Source organism: Xiphophorus hellerii, chromosome 20 (assembly GCF_003331165.1).
Source record: "Xiphophorus hellerii strain 12219 chromosome 20, Xiphophorus_hellerii-4.1, whole genome shotgun sequence".
Taxonomy (NCBI): Eukaryota; Metazoa; Chordata; class Actinopteri; order Cyprinodontiformes; family Poeciliidae; genus Xiphophorus; species Xiphophorus hellerii.
The window spans coordinates 13,413,923-13,426,034 of NC_045691.1; the positions used below are offsets into that span (position 1 = coordinate 13,413,923).

General features: G+C 41.7%; 1 protein-coding gene across 2 annotated transcripts in view; it reads right to left on the reverse strand.

The window, feature by feature from the left end:
- Positions 1-317: 317 nt before the first annotated feature.
- Positions 318-12,112, reverse strand: part of pax7a (paired box 7a) — a 59,335-nt gene continuing 47,540 nt past the window's right edge. For both annotated transcript variants that reach the window (XM_032549784.1, XM_032549783.1), the window contains exons 8-9: positions 4,965-5,214; positions 318-2,990 (exon numbers count right to left, since the gene is read on the reverse strand). In XM_032549784.1, the coding sequence (XP_032405675.1) occupies positions 2,875-2,990; positions 4,965-5,214 (366 nt within the window). In that variant the 3' untranslated portion in view covers positions 318-2,874. The remainder of the gene's footprint in view (positions 2,991-4,964; positions 5,215-12,112) is intronic.

Below are 12,112 nucleotides of genomic sequence, written 5' to 3' on the forward strand. Positions count from 1 at the left end.
TTACCATATTTTTGCATCTGTGATATTTATTTATTGAAAAAGAAAGGGCACCCGATAAATACAACTTCAGGAATTTGCATACATTGTAATTATCCAAGATTTTGTTTTTTCTTTGTGGTTTTTCCTTAAGCTTTCAATTTTATTATTTTTTTTTGTTTTTCACACTTGGGGAAAAAAAAGATTTAAATAACTTTAGGACTTGGTAAAGACCAGACTATTTATACACTAAAAGGCATCACTTTTTTGTTTTTGTCATATATTAATCAATTATATGACAAACCTAGCAGGATTTACTGAGCAATCAAACACACAGGAAGTCAGTTTTGGATCTTTAATTGATAACAGTTACGCCAGTGTTACATTAAACACACCAACAGGCTGAAGGTAGTAAATACCAATACAAGTTTCCCACTACTCTAATACTTCATACAGCAGAATAAATTATACCATGATAATATACACACATGCGGAACGGAAAGAGGAGTAAAGCAAAGCACAGATGTCAGAAAGCAACTAAAACAGGTTAGGGCTCAAAGAGACAGGAGGAAGTGGAAGAAGAGGAGGAAGAATAAGGAGCTGTATGCCTTAAATATCCAAGTGTTAGAAATGGGCTCAATACACTAAAGACAATTCTAAAATTCTTCAGGTTTAAAATGTACAAGAGTGAGGTGTCTAAGTGGAGCAGCAGCAGCTGCTGCCGTTCAGTGCGGAGTCAGCGTCGCGTTGTTCTCCTGAAGTCTTATTGGTCCACAAATGAAAACCTGACTCTTCAGTTTCACCCCTCGCCCTCGGGAGGGGCTTTACTGTCACTCACATCCGTCAACAAGAGCCACAACCAAAATGGCTCTGAGTGCGGGTGGGGTTAGGTCCGTGGTCCATTCATCATCAGTTTGTGAAACCTTCTGGTAGAAACTCTCCGGCAGGTGAAGCCACTCTTTAAATTTACATTGTGGTCCAGGCGGGAGTCCATCTGAGAAACCAAGCTTTGCCTTTTTTTTTTTTTTTTATCTGAGCTCATTTTGATACTTCTTAACACGATTTACCTTTACACTTTTTCAATGCAATTTATACTTTACTAATTTATACAAATTTATTCTCATGTGGGTCAAAAACAGTAACAAAAGCTTTTTCTTTTTGGCTCAAACAACTTAACCAATTAAATACAAAAAAACCCCAACAGAAACAGAAAAAAGACCGGTTAAAGAAACTCAAATAAAACATTTACTATCAGAGTTTCCTCCCTGACCTCCCACTCATTATTTCAGTATAAAACATACTCTTTATAACCAAACAATACACAATCTGCTCCTGGAAATGTATGGGTTTTTTTTCACTATTTTTAAAGGCAACAGAGGACCGAATCCTCTGCAGACAGTGATGTCAGTAAAAGTATTAACACCTACAAGGAACACCTGATCCTCCGTCATCTCAAAAGTCAACTATGAGTGCTACACCAATGTCTCATATTAACTATTTAATTTCTTTACTCCTTTCTTTTTTTACATTGTGGTAAGTTCGTCAAAACTGGAGGATTACAGACCGAGGCTCCGGTCCAAACCGAAGTGGGGGGCCAATCAGCGGCGTTACCTGTGCCCTTTCACAGCTGACTGGATTATGTGATTTTCCAGAGCGCATGTGAATGGCACAGCTTGTCTTCTCTCTAATCTCACAACAGAACCAGAAAACGCTGGAATGCTCTTCTATATTTTTTTATAGACGGATCATGAGGAATGCTTCGAAGGAATGCTTGTAAAAATTCAGGAAGTGGAAATGAACTGAAGGTGCATTTTTACAAAATGGGAAAAGGAACCGAAAGGCTGGGCTATTAATGGAAAAGGGTCACTGTGAATTAGCTTTGACATTATATTTGTGTGATTTTAATCAGCTTTACAGTGCTAAAGCCAAACACAGGATTCCCCGGAAGATGGTCTTTCTGGGGAGTGGGGGAAGGAAGGAAGCTGGTGGTTTAAGTGAGTTAGCCCTCCTTGGCAAGGTCCATATTTCAAAACACATTAATTTCCCCAATCCTGTTTTTGCAAACAATGTCCCCCTTTCCCTGTGGGCCGCGGCTAAGGATGGGATGGAGGTTATGAGGAGGAAAGGGGGGAAGCTATTGGCCGCCAATATGCTGCTTAAATTCCCTGCTGAATCCATCCAGCCAGACTTCCCACCGAGTGGCCAAGTTCTTTAGGAATGTCAAGAGGAATATGAAAGTGGGAAGGTCAAATCGCTCATGAGCATTGGAGCTTGGGGAGCAGCAGCTTGGAAAACAATCATCTCCTCTAGTGTGAATGTGCCGACACGCGAACGTACACGCACACACAACAAACACTCGCTTCCGTGTCGTCTCAGTCAACCTCTGTGTGTTTTTTTTTTTGTGTGTCTTTTAGCGCTCCGACATCAAACAGATAAAAGAGATACAAATGGATTCGAACAACAAAAATCACATTAACCATAATCATATAACAGCAACAATAAGCTTAACAATATCAAAAAAGGAACAAGGAATAAGAGTTACTCAAATGATGTTGGCTGTGTTAACTACTATGAACAGCAAGGTCAAAGTACATGTTGTTGATGGCTCTAAATGTGTATTGGACTGCAGCCATGACAAAAAAGGAGTCCAAGCCGACGCGGATCCGCCATCCTAGGGGTCCTGTTTGGGCCCTCGGAGCTGAAAAGGCTTTAAGGGTTGGAGACTGCCTGAAGAAGCGATTGAATTCCCCAAAAGCGTCACTTTCTCCAATGTCATGGCGGGGCAGGAGAGAGGCGACCTGGAGTCCAGGCTTGATGAAGAGCGTGAAGCGAGCTGAGGCAGAGGCAGAGGCGGGCGAAACAGAGAGACAGGAAGTGGAGGATGCGTCTGGGGCCTCTTTAGTAGGCCTGTCCCGTCTCCACTTGCAGCAGCCCGAGCACTGCCGAGTGGTCCCCGAGTTTCATCCTCCTCTGGGTGGACAAGCTCACGTTCTTAGCCAGGTAGTCCACGGCGGCTGCACAGAAAACAGTGAGAAGAGGGGAAAAAAAACACACACACACGCATGAGACAGGTGGTGGACCTCAGCAGCCCACGTCCCACTCGCTCTCATCTCATCTCTCTGATTAAGTCTGAAACAAGTTGTGGCAGAGAAGACTGAGTCAAATAAAAAACAATTCAGACAGCTAGAGTGAAAGATAAAAACCCCTCCCTTGTCACTTGTCTGAGGTTGGCACGCTGCTGGCACGGAGCATGTGCATCCTGGTGGAGTCTCCATGCTGTCAGTCACAGGGGTCCCCGTGTGTGTTCTGTGTGCCAGTCTTCATTACTACTGGCATCTCCGATTTCATGCCCTCCACATTCCACATGGCCGATCATTTTCATCGTCAGACAGCATCTCTTTCCTCTCCCCTCCATTCATTACCCATCCACTGTGCTCAATCACCATCTTAATTAACCTCACATCAGATCACATCCGCGCTGCCATCAGTTTCCTCCACTGAGCACCCACACACACACACCCACACACACACACACCCCGAAACGTGACAGACTGTTACGGGTTCGCTTGTGCAGATCCTCAATGCACAAAGCGCCCCGTCAACGCTGGAACCTCCACGTAAATAACAAACAAATGTCAGATAGCTGCTGCTGGCTGCCTTGTTTGGGGAAGTGTGCTTCATTTTAGCTCTCATGAATGGCTGTGACAGCATCAGTCAATTATGCTAATCTAATAAAGCAAACTCTTTTCCTGTCCTGAGGGGGACACGCATGTGTGTGCGTGATGCAGACGAGAGAACGAGAGGTGGGCAAGAGGACACTGCGGGCCCCGAGGGCGTGCCGTCCTTTGAAGTGGCCCTCTTCCCTTTCCCATCCAAGTGGAGTGGGGTGTGACTGAGGTAGCTCTGCACCAGGATGGAGGTGGAAGCACGAGAAGGGGGGGCAGGGTGGGTTTTATCAAGAGCACGTGTATGCCTTCACAACCCAGGGTTGGAAAGGTCAGGAGGCATCACCTCTTTACCATGCATTGCACAAGGATTCATATTTTTCCTATTTTTTTTTAACATATATTCTCACATTACAAACCACTAACTTCAACATATTGTCCTGGAATTTTGTGTGATAAACCAACAAACAATGAGACTGACAGAAACATATGGATGGGTTGCAACATTTAGAAAATTGTGGCATGTTTTTAGATTCAGCACCCTTTTACTCTGTTACCTCTCAATAAACTCTATTTGACCCAATGCGTCTTCAGAAATATGGCACTATTCTGAACCTAATAAGACAGTCGCCTACCTAAACCAACAGGCTGGGCAAGGAAAACATCGGTCACAGAAGTAGCCCAGAGTCCCATTGTTGCTCTGGAGTAACAATGACATTTTCAATGGAAGTTAAACTCAGAGCAATGCTAAGAGAAAACTTCCTACTAACTGCCAAGCTCTAGAGACTGGGCCGGTCTTCAGGAAGACCAAACATGTAGATAGAGTTATAATGGAATAGAATGAAATAAAGCATGAAAATGTCCCAGTCAAAGTCTGGACCTTGATCTAATTGAGAATCTACTGCAATACTTGAAGATCTATGTTCACAAAATGTGCTCTTCATTCTGTCTAATACTAACCATCCCCACCACACATGGTGGAGGCAGCATTATGCTGTGGGGATCCTTTCCTAACTGCTCCGTTCAACTAAATATGAGTTACTATGCAAAGATGAATTAGTAAAACTGATAAAGGCCTTAAGGAACTACAGATATAATTGCGATAAAAGGGGATTCCTAAAAACTATTCACAGTGGAGTGGGAAATAAAAGCATGCCACACTTTTTAGATGTGTGCTTGTGAAAACAGTCAGAACAGTTAAGGACTGCTTTTTGTTGGTCAATCACTTAAAATCCCAATAAAATAAAAATGCAAAAATCCAGCGATGAATGCTTAAGTGAAGCTCTTTAAAGACAGAAACAGAGCAAATAAAGGTTTGCTTACTCTGGCCATACTGGCTGTACTGGTATCCCGCGGTGACGGGGTCCACGCTGTAGCTGGTGGCGCTGTAGGTCGGCGGGCAGTAGGACTGGGAGGAAGCCAGGCTGTCCACGCTCTTGATGGTGTCGGAGCGCTGGCTGCAGCTGGCTGAGATGGGGTTGGAGCTCTCCAGACTGCTGTGAAGGGGGGAGATGGAGAAGTCGTGCTGCGGCTGCGAGGGTACAGCGCTGGGGTTACTCAGGATGCTCATCACCTGGAGGGGGAGGAAGAGGAAGATGTTTGAATGTTAGACCATCTGAGACCAAAGGAGTGACAGAGTTCAGAAATAATTTGTTTCTTTCCTCCCTGCGAGTGTAACACCAATTTTTGCACTTTGTGGCGAAGAAAGTCAAAAGAAGTACATCGTTTCAAACTTTAAAATGAGGAAAGAAACTTCTCCATCTCTTTTTGGAGCAAGTGAAAGAGAACAAGGAGGTTGTTGAGGTTAAGGAAAACAGAGAAAAGGAACAGGAGACTCTGTTTCCATTAGCTGGTCCTGACAGTAACTGTTCTACGGTGGGACAGAAGGGTCCCAGTATGATAATAGACCCACCATCCTTGCCAGACAGCTTGTGTCCCAGAGCCTGAGGCCTGAGCCCAAGCCTGTGGCACAACAAGCACCAAGGGAGTCCCTAATCCCTCGCCCCTGGCCTACCCATCTCATGAATAGTAATGGAGTTGGAACTGGTAAATGATCCCCTCAGATCCCTGCACAAAGTAGGCACCACAAACCCAAGTGAAGGGGGCCACTGATCCTGCAAGTTTGAGTTCGCCTTGAACATTACAGCGTGTATATTATTGATAATGCATAAAAGCTCCCATTTCAATATAGTAGATTAGTGTAATAGCTAGTGACATTCGTCAGAAGAAGGTCTCAAATTATGTTGAAATGGAAGAGATTACGTCTCCTCTCATATGAAGCGAAAAATATAGTTTTCCTCATGCTGCAAGTTTCTTTCTGGGTTTGTGGGAGAGAAAAGGTTTTGTTTGAAAAAAAAAATACAGATAGGAACTGTCCCACACATGCTTCTCTCTTCCTTTCAACATCAGGTTCATGTTGAGCTTCGCTATGCTGCACTGGCCTTTGGCCCCCTTGCTGCTAAACCAATTAGCCCATCATGGAGGTAGTTAAACAGGGGCTGATACACTCCCACACATATGTTTGCAAGCATGCATGCACAAACCGGCACATGCTCATACGTTCCAGCATGCAGCAAAACAAGGGGTAAGGAAAACGGTTGGACGTGCACAGGCCAGGAGTTATCCCTGCTGAGAGGGGAAATTAACCACATTCTGCAAATTAATCATTTCTAAGGGCCTCCCTGGAAATATGAAGCACCCGAAGCACATCAGAAACACAAAGGCCGGTTAGTCACTTCCACATGTTAATTCTATCAGTAAGGAAACCCCCACCACCTCCCCTCCACATCTGCGGACAAAGCATGTGACATTTATCTATAAGAGAGAGATTCATGGCCCTCTTCGTGTCGGACACATGTTTTGCTTCCTCACATATGGAGCTGAACATGCCGAGCTGGAAGAGGAGGGTGGTTTGCTGAAAGTGAAATGGGAAGGAGGGAAGTGTCCTGAGAGAGGCAGCTGGAGGGCATGAGTCCATTTCAGTTTCTGGCTAATTAAAGCTCGATTACATCGCTTCCTTATTAAACAGAATAGCCAACAATTGGCCCAATCATTATTCATGCTCATAAAAGTTCTTCAAGAGAAGATGACTTCTTATCATTGGCGGGATGCAGTTTTGCTATTTTAGCAAATTGGGACGGAGCTAGCTGCAGAGTGTGACAAGAGCTGGCGCATGCGACAGTATCCTTCAGACGTCCTCATGAAGAAAAAAAAAGGAAGATTCTTGGTTAATAATTCAAGTTTTCCTTGAGGGGAAAGGGTACATGTCATTGGAAAGGTGGGATTCTCATTTGGTTTGTGTTCACACTGCTAAATAAAAATCAATACAGTTTCAGCACAATACTTTAAGCCTGATGAAGGATCAGATAGAGGGTGAAGCTGACTGTCAGGATTCAGGCTGCAGCCTGACCTACAGCTGTCGTCTTTAATTACATCTTCACTCGTCTTTGAAATGTGCAAGTTTAGTCAGAAAGGGCTTCAGCTCATATAACGTTTGCATCTTGATGCTTTTTTATTTTTACCTGCAACATTGAACTTTACAGGTACTAAATGATGGCTGAAGCATATTTCCATTAGAGCTTAGAGCACTGATGTTAAATCTTAGTGAATAAGACTCCAATGAGTTTTCAACATTTCATAATTTTTCCTGATTCAAATTTTAAGATTTTCCAACAGTTTTTAAAACTTTCTGAATAAACAACGGTCAGTTTGACATTGTCTCGGCGTGATAACCTTGGGTAAACACCACAGTGTAATAACTATTAAAATGCAAAATCTGAATGAAAATGTTCATTCCTTGCTACTATCTATTGCACCTTTGTGTGGTCTCTGAAGCTGCACGGGGCATCTAATCATCTGCTGTTACATTTTTAAAGTAGTCTGCAGTCGCCTTCTTCACAAACAGCAGTTCACACAGTGTCATTTTAAAACAGCCTTAATATGAATGATGGGTTTGTACTGCGCGTGTTTATTGGGATTACCACTTTTTTCCAAACTAAGAACAGGGAAAAATTAAGGAGATTTCTTTCAGGGTGCAGCAACAGGTGAGTATGGAAATGCAGATTTTTTTTAAAACACTGTCTTTTTTTTTTTTTTTCTTTTGCTTTAAATATAAAAAAATATTATTATGTTGATATGTTTCCTGTCTTGCTGTCTTAGGTTGGGATGAGTTCTTCTTGCAAGTCGTAGAGCCGCTTGTATTTGCTCTGCTGGTAAATGCAACGCAGGATAGTAGCAACGTATTTTTCTCCATTTTTGTGTTATAGCACAAAATATATGTCCACAAATAGAAGTTATTCAGAAGCATCATCAACTCTGGTTTAATTAGATGCAAAGTGTCAGAATTGCAGGTAAACAGTTTAGATTATGAATATCATGCTGTTTTAAATGTTTATGTTGGACTCAGAGAGGCTCCAACTCTTTTAGTCTGAATCTCACAAGTTCAGGGGAAGTTCTCACAGTGTTTCTAAATGGGAACTTTGGAGAACTTCTGAGTACAAGTAGAGGACGCCATCTGTGTTTCCAAGCTTTGTTTGGCATCTAAACCTAACCACCTAACCAAGCAGCACTGAGACTGCTTGCTTTGTTTTTTAAATAGTTATGCGTTTAGCTGCAGGTTCTGTAAATGCATAATCATTTAGAACTTTACTAATATGTCAAATCAAAGTCGAATGAATGATATAAAAATAAATCAAGCAAATTATAATATATTTTAAATTATCTTTTAGATATGAGAATATGTTATAAATGTGTGATTTACAAAAGTTATACATGTAAAATATAGTTTTTTAAGGATGTTGGATGTTGATAAAATCAAATTTAACACTTTTCTAACACTTTTTAATTTTTATGCTGTAAATGCTGAGCGATGCACATGTATGAAATTAACAAAAAGCTGTTTGTAAGAAACCTAACACTCTCGTACATAGCAGAGTTTTCTTCCTTCATGTCTCCCTCCTTCCTCCTCCTCCTCCTCCACCGCCTGCATATGCAGCGTCCTCAGCAGCCTGCAGTTCGTTTGTTGTGCGACGTTGTGTGAGTGCTGGTTTGGGAGATAATGTGAGCCAGGACCCAGTTTAAAGGACAATGCTCCAGGGCGTTCCCTGTCTCTCTCTCACACAATCACACTCACAAAGACACGCAGCCCCTTCTCTCCTCACCCACCCCTTTTCTCTTTTCTTTTTTTTCCCCCTCTCATTCTCTACAGATAGATTACTTTATAAATAATAATAAAAAAGTAATTAATTCTCTCAACTTCTGAGCCCTGCGGCCTGTGGCAAACTAAATGGGGAAGTGTAAATTGATACAATGTGCATCCTTTCAGATAAATAAATAGCAGACTTGAGACAAAAAGGGGCCCTTTTCACAGCTAACTAATTTCTTTAGCAGTCAAATTACATTTTTTTTGTTGTTGTTTGTGTGAATGTTTGATTAGTTTTTCTTTGTTGGTGTTTATGCAAGAAGAAAACAATGTGATACAGACAGAGCAAAGTGGCTATACACAAAAAATTAAAACAGCTGCTAGACAAGGTTTCTTTTTTTTGGAATACATACTATTATGGATTTTTTGTTGGTGTTATTTCACTTTAAAAAAAAATATTTCAAAGGAGTTGTACTATAGAAAATAATAATTTGATTGAATGCTTCTAAAACTGTCAGAAACGCATATCAGAACTTCCACACATGCACCTGGTCTTAATAAGAAGGCGGTTTCAACCTGGATTAAAACAGCATGAATTCACCAATACATTGACAGAAAATGGAGAGCTGTGAACCTGATAGCCAAATATAGAGAGAAGACAGAAGAGAAGGTGAGTGAGAGGAAAGTAGAGGCTTTGGGAAGTACAAAGACTCCTGTAGGACTGTGTTGGCCTGAGGGCCAGCCTGCCTGGAGAGCTGATAGGAACCCCTTCTGTTCCATCCCCAGCGCCAACACACCCCACTTCCACAAATACTCTTAATCTGTGCAATACTGGATTAGTTCCTCTGTCACCGATACCTCCCCGCTCTGCCCAAATCAAAATGCCCCCGAGATGTACCTTTAAGTTAGGCGCAGGTCACCGGGGCAGACGGGCTGGGAAAAAACGAGCACTCCAAATGTCTGCAAGTTATCTGAGTGCTGCAGAACAGCATTGTGCACCTTAGCAGATCTGCCCGGCTGATACCCGCTCAGCAGCGGGGAACGATTAAAGATCCACACGGATGACACTGAATTTGAGATCAATATTTGAAGGCCAGTCCTGAGGGTGTGATTACAGGAAGAGAAAAGTGTTTAATTCTCTGACCCAGAAGTGACACAGAAGCACGTACAGTTCCTGGGAAGTGGATGACTTTGGAAAAAGCCAAAATGCACACATGATAATAAAGACGTCTTTTTCTTTCTCGCTATTTCAAATTATTTGAAAAAAAAAAAAAAGCCTAATGGGACACTTCAGAATTGCTCATGCAATATATTTAAATACATATATTATAATAAGTATATATTTGGGATGGGTTGCAGTTTTTAAAACTAGATATATCTCGAATATCAGTAGTTGTCAATTTTTCTTCATATATTTTAACAGCAAATCCAGCACACTCTGTTGAAGTTGTAGATCAAAACCAAGCTTGATTGAACTGAAGAATGATATATTTTTTATAGACTTATAAAGTACTGTTAGTTCATGTTTTCAGGCATATGCATACCAAAAATCCATCTATCCATTTTCTTACACTCTTGTCCCTAGTGGGGTCAGGAGGTGCTGGTGCTTATCTCCAGCTAACGTTCCGGGCGAGAGGCGGGGTCACCCTGGACAGGTCACCAGTCTGTCGCAGTGCAACACAGAGACAGACAGGACAAACAACCGTGCACACACACATTCACACCTAAGGAGAATTTAGTGAGTCCAGTTTATCTAACAGTCATGTTTTTGGACTGTGGGAGGAAGCCGGAGTATCCGGAGAGAACCCATGCATGCACAGGGAGACTCCGTGCAGAATGCTAAACTCCCTGCAGAAAGACCCCGGGCTGGGAATCGAACCCAGGACTTTCTTGATGCCAGGTAACAGTGCTACCAACTGCTCCACTGTGCAGCCCATACCAAAAATCAATTAATTTAATACATTAGCTGATGCTCAGTTAGTCAATGCAGGACCAATGGTTTGAAGAATGTTTACTGGAGCCACTCTTAGTGAAAAAGTCATAAAATTTCCAAAGTTGTTTCAGTAACAAACATGACTCTGGCAAACCAAAATGACTCTATAGGACTAGACTAGGTTTCAGTTAAAAGTCAGTAAACTGACATCTAATCTAATAATTAATAAAAGAACATTTGTTAAACATATCATAGAAATATACAACATTTTTCATTTTCAGGGTCTCCGTTTTTCTTAGGTTTTCAGAACTCTGCATTCTTCAGAATGGACCTCTAAATAAGAGTTTCACCACGTATCATCATCAGAATATCAGTCTATGCGTTAATAATATTGTGTACACTGAAGGAGTACATTTGTTTAGATTTTTCTTTTTGCAGTTGTCAGAACAGCACACTGCCTGCCAATAAGACATTCAGTCAACTGGATGGAGCCTCTCTGTAGTAGACGTTCTCTGGAGAGCTGATAGCTGTTCATAAATCATAATAGACAACTGTTCTCAGTGATTACACACTAAACATACTATAAATACACTTTGGTATTTTTTGTTGCTATTACAATTGTTTGTTTAAAATATTACAGCAAGAAGGTGTACTTAGTCATAGATAGATAGATAGATAGATAGATAGATAGATAGATAGATAGATAGATAGATAGATAGATAGATAGATAGATAGATAGATAGATAGATAGATAGATAGATAGATAGATAGATAGATAGAATTTTATGCAGCAAGCTAGTTAGTTGCCCCTTGCAAACATGACAAAACTTAAAGCATTCATAAAAACAATTTTTGCATAAAAACTGCTTGACAGTTTGGAAACAGTTGGTTCTTTTAAAGATTTGTTTTCTGGCATTAGGGATCTTTAATTGCAGTAGACAGGAAGCAGGCAGAGGAAGAAGATGGTAAGAAATGAAGTTGTTGAGGTCAAGATTTATGATAAACCGCTCTTAGATATTTAGGAGAAGTGTTTTTTGGTCTAGGCCCTCTGCCAGCCTCCAGGATCAACAGTTATCAACTTTATCAAAAATATTAAAATATCCCTTCAGTTCCTTACTTATGTTTCTCCCTAAAAGTTAGTAAGTCTGTGGTAGAGACCGCCCTTCCCCCACTTCATCCCTCACATGAGAGGACCGGCCCAGCGGGCAGTAAGGCCCCTCATCTGAGCAGACAAAATGACTATTTAAAAATAACAGTGATTGCATAAATTGAATTAAAGCGTTTTGGTCACGGTTGGAGGAGGTGCGAGGGGGCGGCTAAAGGGGGCTGCAGCAGATAGCCAGGCCGGTGGCAGGCAGCAGATGACGGGCCCCGGCCTGCGTGCCACTGCGTTAATTG